Consider the following 14,260-nt stretch of genomic DNA (forward strand, 5'->3'; position numbering starts at 1 on the left):
TGGAGCAACTAGGGGTTAAGTGTCTTGCTGAGGAACACAGTGGATTCGAACCTGAGTCTCTCACACCAAAGGCATGTGTCTTATCCACTGCGCCATCACCACCACCGTGGCAACACTTAACGTGTGTGAGAAATGCTGATTTGGTTTCCCCACAAACAATGAGCACTGAGATGCTGGAGGGGATCCACCACGGGCATCAAGGCCTAAACAAATCCAGGGAGAGATACAATGATGCCATCTGGTGGCCAAAGATTAGCTTGTAGAATAGGTTTTGATGAATGTTCAACAACTTATTTCTCTCATATTTGTCATTATTGCATCTCCTCTCTTCTCAGTCTGTCAGTAACACTCTCTCTATGAAGCCCCTCTTTCTTAGAAGCTCAATGTGCTCTTATTGGTCGGCTGGACCAACGTGGTGTGATTGGTCAACCGCTTCGGCGTGTTTTGGAAATGTCCCGCCCCTCATCACCATAAGCGTGATTTTCAACACTACTAACTCAATCAGGTCTTTTCCTTTAATTTGCGTATTCCTTGGGTGAGAATTATTATTATTTTTTTTTTTCACAATATTGTGACATGTTTGTTCCCGGGACAGACATTTTTCATGCTCAAACAGCAGCATTACACACTGAAGACTAGGGTTGGGAACCGAGAACCGGTTCTTTTCCAGAACCGGTTGTGTTTTTGAAAAAATACTGGAACCGTGCAAAATTCCTAAGTTTCGGTTCCGAAAACGGTTCTGATGCCGATGCGATATCATCATGTGGGCGAAGTGCTGGGAGTAGAAGACGCCGTCTTATTCCTAAATGACAAAAACTTCACCACTGAAGTTGCGATTTGCTCTCACGCGCTGCATTTGTCACACACAGACACACACACGCTGCGCGCGCCGACCGCCGAGTCACTCTCTAGCCTACGTTCAAATCAGTTTGCGCTGAGAGAGAGAGCAGTTGTTGATATGAAACTGCTTTACAATAGCCGCGTTTCCACTGCCGGGCTAGGGCTGGGCCAGAGCTAACAGCGAGCCGGGCCGAGCTAGTGGCCTCGGGCCTCAAGCACCGGGCTTGCGTTTCCACTGCCGGGCCAGTAGCCCCACAGCGCTGCCCCAGACCCCACCCCTAACACGCCTTTCAGGATCAAACGTCATAAAACCCAACCCATTTCAGCGAGTATTATGAATTAATTTTTTTTTTTAAATTAGGAAGATAGCATCTATATGAACTCAACTGCCGTAGTGGCTGCAATAGTGTCCCGAGACCAGTACAGGCGATTCTCCATTTCAAGCAGCGATTTTTTGCGCGATATAACAAGTAGGGCTGCGGGCACGTTTTCAAGTTATTCATTAATCGTTAACCGAGGCCCATCGGTTAATACTCGGTGCATAGTGTGCGCGCCGCAACCTCGAGATGCAGAGTAAATTTTTAACACCTTTAATAACTGATTGGACCCCATTTGAAACGAAATTAATTTATAGAAATAAAACGCAGCAAGTACGGAGCAGTTAAAGCCCCATTTCCATCACCCTTCAAACTGAAATTGCCAATTGAAAATAAGCAAAACGTCCATTTCACAAAAACTCCGTGTCTGCAAATAATAATAATAGGCCTAATAATAACCATCATCATCATTATTGTAACATTTTATTAGGCTGCATATGTAGAAGACGCCTTTATCCAAAAAAGGAACAGAGCACAAATAAACACAATATTTTTGACAAATATCAGCGCATATCCAGTGTGTGGAGCACGCATGATGGCTGCGAGACGCCCATGTGAACACTTGCAGTTTCATTGCATTTCTTTCAGTGGAAACAACTTAAAATACTCTTTAATTTCTGGTCATACAGAAAATAATAATACATTATTCGCAAATAAATTTATTTATAACAAGAAAACGTTGTGCTTTAACAATTAATCAAGGCGCGCTTCATGATCTCCGTGAACTGAAGCGCGAGACCTGAAACAGCCACCGCATTCGAATTTGTTCGTTTTAAATTGGACATTTAAAGCTTTAGTCTACAGGGGTTGTAGATTAAAGCTTTAAATGTCCAATTTAAAACGAACAAATTCGAATCGAAAGCCAATAGGCTATCTTCTATGTTTATGTAGCTTAATTTCTCTCTAAATGTGCATCCGGAGATGGAGATATGTTTTTAGCCGAAAATCATTTAGAAAACAATAGTTTATTAATAAACAATTAATGCCTCGTTATTTTATTTTATTTTATTATCAGACACATTTATTATAGCCTATAAATCACCCATAAATCCCCTTTCTGTAGGCTGTGGTTACGGCTCTTCTCATTCAGCACTGCGGGGAAAATATCATTTCCAGGTTCTAATTTGGCCTCAGAAAACCAGTAAAATATATATTTTTTTCATATTAATTTGTCAAATATTTTAAATGTTTAAGGGGCAAAAAAATCAAACAAATATCTGAAAATTCGTCGATATGTAGCTATATATAGCCTATATATTGTTGCGCAGCATTTGGCATAGGCCTACAGTTCAAATTAAAATGTTATGCAATTTTAAACGGTTAATCGGTTAAACATGGACACCCCTATGTGCATCTTGCTTCAGATCATAACGTTCCATAACACCGATAAACTCCGCCTTTTACCTTGAGCACGCCTCTAGCCCGAGCTGGCCCCCTCTGGCCCAAGGTATTCGACGGGCCAGAAATCCTGGCCGTTGGCCCTGAGGAAGCCCCAATCAAGCCCCGGAAGTGACAGTGGAAACGCGACTGGCCCTGGCACGCACTAGCACGGCCCGGCCCTGGCCCGGCAGTGGAAACGCGGCTAGTCACACAGTCTCAATATTTATTTGTTTCACATATTCAAATGATTTCCGTTACAGAATTAATGAGATTATAGTTTGAGTAAACATTGACGGTAGTGGTCAAAACAGATGCAGTCCGTATATTTTTTGTGTTCAGAATTTACAAAATATATACAATGAGCGATTGCATCATAATGTTTTTTTTTTCAAACCGTGTTTTTGTCTTATCTTGAATCACTACGTAAAGCCTGTAATAAGCGTTAATACTCGGACTTCTTTAGACTGGCCGGCGGATCGCAGCTGCTGCGGAGTAGCCCAATGCCTGCGTGACTCGTCATGGACATAAACAGAGAGAAGTAGCTCCGGCAACAATGTTCTTCCGCAAGACGCATGCAGTTCTGTTTATTAACTGCTAGAGCGCCGATTTATCCAGTAATGAAATAAGTAAAGTCTTAATGAATCAATCATTCAAACCGTTTTAAAAAATAATCTGTTCTACACACATATGTGTGTTAAAGCATATTCTACTCCTTCTGAGAGGGCATTCTTCACTGTTGGAGATACAATAAAGGAGAGGTCTAAATTATTATAGAGAATGCAGCATTTTTTAATTTCCTTTATATATATATATATATATATATATATATATATATAATTATTTTTTTTTGCAAAGATTGCTTAATAATATTTTGAGTTTGTTTACATTACCAGTCTGTTAAACTAATTTGTCAAGTATTATAAGAAATAAACACAAAAAGGATTGTGGATTTTTCTCTTACTAATATTTTTAATTGAATGGGAACCGGAACCGGAATCGTTTGGCGGAACCGGAATCGGAACCGGAACCGGAACCGGAAAATTTCTCACGATTCCCAACCCTACTGAAGACAGATGAACATGTTAAAAAAAAGGACCTCGTTTGATTTACTGTTTACACCCTGGCTCAAAAAAACAGTTATCTTACTAAACAAATGATTACTAATTCAACTGTGTGAACTTGAGCAGACTGTCCCAATGTAAACTAGACCCAACCTTTTTTTCAAAAAGCAAAGGTTTTGGTTTTGATTTTACTTTCACAAGTGCAATGTTTTTTTCCTGTCATAGTCATATGCAAACAAATACCATATTATTGATTTAGAAATTAACAGCTTGAATTATTAATACAGATTGATATTTCGTCAGATGAGTGAAATTTGTGATGTTTAAATCTTGGTTATTGTTTCTCCTCTCAGATTGGTGGAAGTGTCGTGTTATGGTTCTCAGATCAGCCTGTATGATGTAGAGATGGCTGTTCCTTCAGTGCTCAAACCAGATCTTATAGATGTGTAAGTTGTCATTAACACTCTTCAGTGTGCTTGTTGATACTGGTTAACCTAAATGAGAATCGTTTTATAATAAAACCTAATGAACGTCTCTGTTTTGCAGCCACGCACAGTCATTGGCCGCTCTGCAGGCGTATTCTCATTGGCTGGCTCAGTTCTGCGGGGAAGTGCAGCGCCAACAAGATCAAACGCAATTTGTGGATCTCATCAGGTCCAGCATGGACGCCACGACCCCTCTCATCAATTCCAAGGTCACTTGATTTTTTTATAAATGATAATACTTTTAATGCTCATTTAAAGCAGAACACAGTCATTTCAGAAGAATTGAAGACTTGTTTTTATTAAATATGTGTTTATTGATATGGGTACTACTGATATTTTACTATGTATAATTTCATACAATTAAGAGGTCGATCAATATTTTTATTAGGGCTGTCAAACGATTGATCGCATCCAAAATAAAAGTTTGTGTTTACATAATATATGTGGGTGCACTGTGTATAATTATTTTATATATATAAATACACACACATGCTTGTATATATTTAAGCAATATTTTCATGTATATAGATTTATATGTATATAAATATCAATATTTTATATATAAATAATATTTTTTTCTTAAATATACATGCATGTGTGTGTATTTATATATATATATATATATATATATATATATTAGGGCTGTGCAAAAGTTAATTGCGATTAATCGCATCCAAAATAAAAGTCTGTGTTTACATAGTATATTTGTGTGTGCTGTATATAATTATTTTGTATATATAAATAGACACACATGCATGTATATGTTTAAGAAAATGTGTTATTCCTATATAAAATATTTATATTTATATAATATAGATTATGTATTTATATATATATATATACAGAATTCAAGCGCAAATAATTCTTAAATATATACATGCATGCATAGGTATTTATATATACAAAATAATTATATACAGCACACTCAAATATATTATGTAAAACAGACTTTTATTTTGGATGCGATTAATCGCAATTAACTTTTGCACAGCCCTAATATATATATACACACAAAATAATTATACACAGTCCACCCATATATATTATGTAAACACAAACTTTTATTTTGGATGCGATTAATCATTTGACAGCCCTAATTTTTTGTTATTATCAATAGATTTTGCTGATATCAAGGAAACTATGGAAGCTTGTTTCTGCAATGGAATAAAAATTTAAAAAGGCAATTTTGACTTTCTCACAATTCGGACTCCCAATTGTAAGAAATGCAAATGAAATAAAAATGCACAATTTTTTTCTCTTTCTCAGAATTGTGAGAAATAAACTGTAAATCTGAAGAAAAAAGATTTTTTAAATATAAAGTTACAATTACCTCTTTAACTTCACAGACTATAACGGGTATAAGCAATGCTTTTATTGCTTTTTTTTTTTTGCCTGTGTTTTGTGGTTTTGAGTGAAAATAATCACTGGATAATTATAACAATGCCGGGAAAGAGTTAATTATAAACAAGCCTGAAATTCATAGGGACTCTTATTTTGAAATGTATATGCTTTACTATTTCCAGCTGCTCATTCAAACAGATGAGGGAGATAAAATATGCTCTTTTACAGCCATCTACAAAATATTGCAATATAAACACCCTGAAGTAAACATTGTCATAATTTATTCAGCCATGTCTTCATAGCGATGTACAAAACTATATATTTATTCGAGGGCTTGTCCTGAAAGTGTTTCTCTCGGCTGTGACATCTTCAGTAGATTTTCAGATTAGAGCGTCTTCTGTTTAACCAGTTATTCTTGATTCTTTCTCTTTGATAAACTCTAATCTGCCCGATCTCTGTGTGTCACAGGTTCCAGAGAAGTTGCTGTTATCTGCGTGCCATCTCCTGGTCTCCATGTCCACCACCGTGCGACCGGTGTTCCTGGTGTCGCTGCCGGCGGTGCAGAATATCTTCAACCTGATCACAGAGAATCATAACCACAGATTACCTCAGGAGGTGTGTGTGTGTGTGTGCGCATGGGTTTATATTGGTCCGACAGTGTACTTGGATCCTTCTGTTGGGATTTAATGTTGTTTTTTTTCCTCAAGGCTCACGTCCTGGTGTGTCGAGCTCTGTCCAACATGTTGCTGTTGCCGTGGCCCAGTCTACCAGAAGCGGAGCAGCAGTGGCCGAACCGATCATCCAATCACGCGCGGCTCCTCAGCAGTCTCACGCAGCAGTACCGCCTCCTGCCCCGCCCACCCAGCCAGCACCCCAACAGTGAGAGCAGCACATGAACATCGATAGCAATGGCATACATAATAATATATATACCAGTGATGTATTAAAGTGATTAAAAGTGACTGTACTGACATTTATTATGTTAAAGTTTCTAAATCGATTGAAATCGATTTGTTTCATATCAAAGCTGTTCTTTTGAACTTTCTATTCATCAAAGAATCCTGAAAACTGTTTTCAACATTGATAATTATCAGAAATGTTTTTAGGCTTTGATCTGATCTTTGATGCAGGTCTTGGTACCCAATTCTGATTGGTTGACACTGCAATATAGTTTTTTTTGTTTTTTTTTTTGGACGACCAGCTTCTGAACCAGTTATTCTTCCTAAGAGTATTTTCAAAAATGACAGTGATGTAAATAATGTTGTGTCCCTCAGGTAAAGCGGTGATCCAGCAGACTCTGTGTGTGTTGAAGGATCTGGTGGACAGTATATCAGGAGAAGCCACCAAATCACGTCAGATCTGTTACCACAGCCTGCAGGAGTCGGTCCAGGTCACGCTCGCACTATTTCCTCACTTCATCCAGCAGCCAGGTGAACAAATCATCAACGTCAGCGTTTATGACCACCACTTCACTGCCTTCTGCTGCTGGAATGATCTCTCTCTCTCTCTCTCTCTCTCTCTCTCTCTTTCAGATGTGACGGACGAGATGCTGAGTTTCTTTCTCACGCTGTTTCAAGCTCTGCGTGTTCAGATGGGTGTAGCTTTCACAGAGCAGATCATTCAGACGTTCCTCAGCATGTTCACCAGGTGACCTCGTCTTCCTCACGCTCACTCACGTCACTGCGTACACTGATGCTAACAGATCCTCATGTTCCTTAGGGATCAGCTGGCCGTCAGCATCTTACAGGAGGGCAGCTCGGGATCCAGAGTGGTTCAGAAGTTTCTCAAGATTCTGCAGGTAAAGCCACTTTTTGTTTGAGTTTCATTGCTTATTAACCCTATAAAGCCCACTGTGTCATATCTGATGCACTGTCTCAGGCCTCTAAATTAGCAACATGATAAATCTGTGGTACATTTAGTAATAGAATTAGTTGTACGAATAAGTATTATTTTCAGATGAACTGAAGCAACTTAGGTTTAATTGATTATTCATATTTTTTTCTGAAAATAAAACATCCTAGTTAACAAATAGTTATGGACCATAAAACTAAAGCTTTACCCAAAAATGTTCATATTTGAGTATCAAATATTATACATGAGGCTTTTGAGGAACATTAATTTGTTCATCTCTGTCATCATTGTATTTCATTGCGTTTTAAAACTAGAGATTTGATCATAAAACTAAGCATTTAAATATAAATTTTGCTAAGACTTTATTAGGAGATATAAACTGATATTTGTATGCATTTTAAGTAAGTAGTCTTTTTTGCTGGTATAAAAATTTTCATTAAAAGCTATCAGAATTTCAACTTATTTTTGCCCATAGAAATGACATCCGCATCATATAGCATATTTTTACTCAGATTTGGCCTCTTATTAAAATTTAAATGTTTTTCCTGCTTGTATGTGCTTCATATTTTCTCTATATCAGGCAACATGAGCCATAATAGTCTAAATATGATACTCAAAAAGCGCACATGCAAACTTTTATTCTCTCTCTCTAAAGGTTCAGTTAACTTTTCCGTTCAAAATATTATTATTTTTCTGACTTATTTCATGTCAAGCATTACAGGATTGAACATGCTGTTCATTTTTGCTTTATTGTCTCAGGTTGTGGTTCAAGAGCCTGGCCAGACCTTCAAGCCTCTGTTACCCAGCATCCTCAGCCTTTGTTTGGACCAGGTTTACCCAATAGTGGCAGAGGTATGAGACATGAGTTGATGACACCCCACCTCAGAGTGCTTACGGTTAAAATCCATTTCCCAGCATCATTTGATTTACGTAACAAAAATAAAGTAAAAAACGGCAACTGTGTTTGCCATAAATTTACTGTATGGAATAAACATAGATTTTATGACTCGTTACCGTATATTTGATCACATTTTTACAATGTACTGATAATCACCATTAAAAACACAGTAGAAAGTCACATGATAAATCAGAGTTAATTGTCAGTGACATGACACTAAAATTATGCAATAAACAAAAATAACAGAAACGATACAAAGAAACAAAATTTACACAATATAATCATGTGGAATAAACTTTTACTGTTTTTCACTGTATATTATACAGTAATTCATAGTTTGTACTTGCATAAACTGTAAATTTTAAAATAAAATTACATGCGTGATGTTGAACCATGAAGTTCTCCACCATATATTGTGAGATAACTTGGTTACCATAACCCACCTTTTTTTTCTGTAAAAATGACAAACATTTTTATAGTGTAGAAACCACAATGCCGAACATTTAACACATTAGCATTTACAAGACCGAGTAAAGGTAAGATTTAAAGTTACAATCATACAAGTCATCCTGAAATCAAAATGGACTATTTTGAGAAGCCGTTTCACCAGTACGTTACAATAGAGCAGAAAAGATTATTGCAACTTTCGTGCCTACTTTAAAAGTCCTCTAATGGTCTTCTTTCTGGAAGCTCCTGTAATTCGCTCCTCTCTGTGTTCTGCAGCGCTCCTGTCCGGATGTGAAAGTTGAGATGTTCGAGCTGCTCTTCCAGATTCTTCATCAGAACTGGAGGTTCTTCTTCAAGAGCTCAGTGTTGAGCAGCGTACAGAGAACCGGAGCGGAAGAACTCATGGAGAACCAGGCGCAGTTCACGGCTGCCATGCAGGTATCGACCGCACGTGTCACTGCCCTTAGAGCCTGAGTTACAACATATCTTAAAGTTCACTTTTAGAAAAACTTTTGCTGATAATTTACTCACCCCCATGTCATCCAAGATGTCCATGTCTTTCTTTCTTCAGTCGAAACGAAATTAAGATTTTTGATGAAAACATTCCAGGATTTTCTCCAATGGACTTCAATGGGAACCAAACGGTTCAAGGTCCAAAAGACAGTTTCAGTGCAAAGTGTTCAAAGGGCTTTAAACGATTCCAGACGATGAATAAGGGTCTTATCAAGCGAAACAATCACTCATTAAATTTTTTTTTTTTTTTTTAAGTTTTATAAGGTCAAATGGTCGCCTTGCTCTGTTCTGTGATGCACGTTCGTGACTCTCCTGTTCGAACTCGTTCATCAAAATGAGCAAATCTTTTTCCGAGTCATTTGGTTCATTCAACGAACGAATTGACTCGGAAAAAGATTCGTTCATTTTGATAGCACTGTTAGCACTAGAGGCACTAAATACATTATGTTAATAAGTTAATGTTACAATATCGTTTAAAAAGGAAAGACTACACATAGTTACAATGTTTATTTACATGTATAATTCATTAACGTTAAAACAGTCAAACTTTATTCCTTTGTTACAGTTTTCACTCTGTCATGTAAGATGATGTTGGAAGCTACAGTAAAGAGCAAGAAATCGCTTACTTCGACTTATTGTCATTTTGCATCAGAGTTAGGTGGTTGTATATGGTTAGCTGGGAGTATAGCTACAGTTGCTACACTGCAGTGAAGACAACAGAAGTCGCACTAATGAAATTCCATAGCTGTATAATTATTTTTGGCTTTTTACTTTCTGTAAATTTGTTTGCAGTTCAACTAAGATTCACAAGTTGCAGATTAAATAGCAGAGCTGGAAACGCTGTTACGTGTGATTCTTGTGTCTGAGCATCGTGTCTTTGATTTGCAGGCATTTGGTCAGTCTTTCCTACAGCCGGATATTCACATCTTCAAACAAAACTTGAGTTACCTGGAGGTCCTGAACACCAAACACAAGTTGTACCACAGGGTAAGACGCGCTGATATTTGCTCAAATCAGATTGTGTGTGCATATACACACAAAATAAATTGTATATGTATGTATAGGACTTAAAACGTCTCTTCAAAGGAGTGGAAAAACATGGCTAAATACAATTAATGTTAAAGAACTTCGTTAACAAAACTGTATATATTTTGTTTTTACTAAACCTGAAATTTTCCACTGCCATTTGGATGTTGGAAAACACTCACAGAAGCATCAGAAAACATCTGAGTCATGTTTATATTTCCTTCTGTCCCTGGCCATATTTCTAACCTTGAAAACAGGTTCAGGCATGAAATAATGTCTTGTGTGTGAAGGTCAGCTGAGAATTGAACAGATTTAGATAGGAATCAAGTCTTAATTGCAGTATTTCTGGTGATTTTATGGTTAATACACACTACTTCACCTTACAAATAGTTGTCGAAAGCAAAAATGCTACGAAATACATCATATTTTGTGAGCTAGAGCAATTTTTGTAATCAGCACCCCACAATTAGTAAGAAACAAGTGATCAAAGGGCTTATTGTGTGGGTGTGTGGTTTGGTCAGTGTTGTGTGGGTGTTTTGGTGAGTGATCAGTGGTGTGTGTGGTTTGGTTAGTGATGGTGTGTGTATTTCAGAAGCTGTTCAGGAACTCCATGCTGTTCCACTTCATAAATGTTCTCCTGCAAGTCCTGCTGCACAAGAGTCACGACCTCCTCCAGGACGACATCACGCTGGCGCTCTACAACATGGCGGCTGTGGATTTCCAAGCGTTTTACTCTTCCTTCTTGCCAGAGTTTCTCAACGGCTGCCAAGGCCTCGACCCTCACCAGCGCACAACGCTCGCCCGAAACTTCACGCCAGAGAGAGTGAGTGAACCTGACTCATGTGATTCAAACCTGAAGATCCAGTTACTGGAGTGTGTTTTACTGATGTGAAGCTGCGACATTTTCACTCTTAGACAAGCTTATTCATTTATTATTAAATAATGTAATTTCATTATTTGTTTATATATATATATATATATATAAATAATGCACAGTATATCACAAAGGTGAGTACACCCCCTCACATTTTAGCAAGCATTTTAGTATATCTTCTCAACGCACAATACTATAGAAATGAAACTTGGATATATTTTAGAGTAGTCAATGTTCTGTTTGTATAGCAGTGTATAGTTATTGTCCTCTGCAAATAACTCAACATACAGCTAGTGTTGTCACGGTACCAAAATTTCAGTATTCGGTACCAATACCAGTAAAAATTCACGGTTCTCGGTACCAATTTCGGTACCAAAGCTTAGTTTAAATTTACATATATTTAAGTGTTTATCACGGTTACAAGTATGGAAACTGTACATTTGTATTATAAACACTTTAGAAAAAAATTAGATAAAATGACCTAAAATAAACAATTGTATGCACTAACACATTTTTTAAGTTGTTTGTAAAGTTCTAATCCGTTAACATTTATTTAATGCACAATGAATGAAGTGAACAAACATGAACAATCAAGTGTTTCTATTAAATAACATTTACAAACATTAATTAATGTTGTAAAAATATATTGTTCACTCAATGTGTTGATGTGAAGTAGCTAATGTTGATAAATGGTATCTTATTGTAGCATTACCAAACTATAGGCTACAGGAGAAAAAACATGTTTTATTTGATTTGACTGTACTTTTATTTAATCTAAAACTGCATTCATATTTAATTTTGAAAAGGCTTTTTAAAACTGCTGAGTTATAAAGACAAGAATACGCCTAGAACTGGCACTGACATTAAATGACATAAATAGGGATGCATCGATACTAATACCATAGTACTCTGGTGTCGGTTGGATACTACTGTGCTCATGTACTCGTAAAACTACCCTGAAAGCACTTTAGAAGCCGTTCACATATCGCGCGTATTTTTTTTATTATTATATTTTTGCGCGTGCTTATTCTTTCCAAAGCGCTTGCTCTCACGCGGCGTCTGTCGTTGCTATGCAACGAGTTTTTATTATGAGCGCGCTTGCCTCGCGCCTATATTTGAAATTGCGAATTTGCATGTAATCGGCCAACGTGACATTAGCCTAATCCAAAATATTTCCATATGTGGCTCTTTCCTCCTTTCGTGTCAACAAGTGGATTCAGAGAGAGAGCCATATCAGCGTTATGAAGAGGATGCAACTGTGCACCTTTCAGACATCGCGTCTAGAACTGGATTAACCTGGTATTCGGTACCTAGAAAAGCTGGTACCGTAACATTTTTTTTTTTTTTAGTACCGACTTGGTACCGAAGTACCGAGTTTTTTGACAACACTACATACAGCCATTATTGTCAAAATATCTTGAAACAAATTTTAGTACAATACGACCAGGACATTTTTAAAGGGATACTCCACTTTTTTTGGAAATAGGCTAATTGTACCACTCCCCCAGAGTTAAACAGTTGAGTTTTACCTTTTTCGAATGTATTCAGACGATTTTCTGATATTTAGAAGAAATTAAGTGGTAACACTTTACAATAAGGTTCGTTAGTTAACATTAGTTAACTACGTTAGTTAATATGAACTAATAATAAATAGCACATATACAGCATTTGTTAATCTTTGTTAATGTTATTTTCAACATTTACTAATACTTGATTAAAATCTTGTTAACATTAGTTAATTCACCGTGAACTAACATGAATAAACAATGAACAGCTGTATTTTCATGAACTAACATTAACAAAGATGATCAAATGCAGTAACAAATGTATTGCTCATGGTTAGTGCATGTTAGTAAATACATTAACTAATGTTAACTAATGAACCCTATTGTAAAGTGTTACCAATTAAGTAACCGGACAGTTTCTGGTCTCATTGACTTCCATAGTATATTTTTTTTCCTACTATGGAAGTCAATGAGACCAGAAACTACTATTCTTCTAAATATCAAAAAATCGGCTGAATGGATTAGAAAACGGTAAAACCCAACTGTTTAACTCTGGGGGAGTGGTAAAATGAGCCTATTTCCAAAAAAAGTGGAGTATCCCTTTAAGGCCGGTTTTGTCAGATTCACAAAACCTGGCTTGGATGATGTCGTAGGTGTAGTCATGCAGCGTGAACCGTCTTCATGTTTTAACATGCAAGTCACGTCTCTTTTTCCCTGTCTTTTCCGCCCCTCACAGGACCTGCCGTCGTTTTCTCAGGGAGTGTATCGTATCGTGAACGATCTGCGCTTCTACAGACTGTGCAATGGAAGTCTTCCACCGGGAACATTGAAACTATAGCAGCGATCACGCCTGTCACAGCCAAACCCCGGCCCAGCTTCTGCTAGAGGGCGCGATCACTGCTTCAGTGCTCATGTGTTGCCTTTCACACGGGCCAGCCGGAGATCTCAGTGCCGGCGTGTTCTGAGAGCCGCGGGGCTTCTAGCGTCAGCTTGTTTTATGTTTATTTCTGCTAGATTTTACACGTTGCCAATGATCAAGAGGCCAAAGTGGATGTTCAGCAGATGCTGTCGAGAAACTCTTACTAAGGCAGCCGATGCGGTTCGGGTTTCACTGTTGCGGTATTTAAATATGAGCAGTGCTTTCCCAATGACCTGCTGTTTTAAAAGGACTGGTGTAACTGAAAGCACACTGATTGTGTTGAAATGAACAGACGGCGTTTGAAATGCAGTGTGTAGAGTTAAACGAACACTTCTCAAGACGCCTCATGTGGATGTTCATACGGGCTGTTGTTGAGCTCTGAATGGTTTTAAAGTGAACGGGTGCAACACAGAGCAATGAACTTTTCTTTCTCTTAAATGTCTGGTTTTATCAGTCTCTGGCTCTCACGTCTTTTTCATATCATTCCATCCTGATCCAGGAGAAACAAACCTTCAATAAAGTTTTATAATGAAATACATTCTTTGTCTTTCTTGTTTTGTTACTGTATGTGTTAGCTTGTTTTCTTACACAGCAGCAATGCATGCTGGGAGCAATGGGTTTTAAACTGTGGTGTTTCCCAGCATGCATTGTGGCATGAAGCATGTCACCATTGTTGAGATTCATATGATCATTAATAAAACATTAATTCCAAATGATCATTAATAAAAAAAGTCAAAGAGCAG

At 37.5% G+C, this 14,260-nt stretch overlaps 1 protein-coding gene across 1 annotated transcript in view; it reads left to right on the forward strand.

Annotated features, from left to right (window-relative positions):
- The window catches only part of xpo6 (exportin 6), a 40,750-nt gene extending 26,695 nt beyond the window's left edge, over positions 1 to 14,055 (forward strand). The window contains exons 14-25 of the mRNA XM_039686391.2: positions 4,012 to 4,104; positions 4,205 to 4,352; positions 5,953 to 6,099; positions 6,192 to 6,363; positions 6,759 to 6,914; positions 7,017 to 7,131; positions 7,204 to 7,282; positions 8,095 to 8,187; positions 8,957 to 9,118; positions 10,082 to 10,180; positions 10,812 to 11,042; positions 13,335 to 14,055. Coding sequence (XP_039542325.1) covers positions 4,012 to 4,104; positions 4,205 to 4,352; positions 5,953 to 6,099; positions 6,192 to 6,363; positions 6,759 to 6,914; positions 7,017 to 7,131; positions 7,204 to 7,282; positions 8,095 to 8,187; positions 8,957 to 9,118; positions 10,082 to 10,180; positions 10,812 to 11,042; positions 13,335 to 13,436 — 1,597 coding nt within the window. The 3' untranslated portion in view covers positions 13,437 to 14,055. The remainder of the gene's footprint in view (positions 1 to 4,011; positions 4,105 to 4,204; positions 4,353 to 5,952; positions 6,100 to 6,191; positions 6,364 to 6,758; positions 6,915 to 7,016; positions 7,132 to 7,203; positions 7,283 to 8,094; positions 8,188 to 8,956; positions 9,119 to 10,081; positions 10,181 to 10,811; positions 11,043 to 13,334) is intronic.
- The last annotated feature ends 205 nt before the right edge of the window (positions 14,056 to 14,260 follow it).

Source organism: Pimephales promelas, chromosome 3 (genome assembly GCF_988280905.1).
Source record: "Pimephales promelas chromosome 3, fPimPro1.hap1.1, whole genome shotgun sequence".
NCBI classification, from domain to species: Eukaryota; Metazoa; Chordata; class Actinopteri; order Cypriniformes; family Leuciscidae; genus Pimephales; species Pimephales promelas.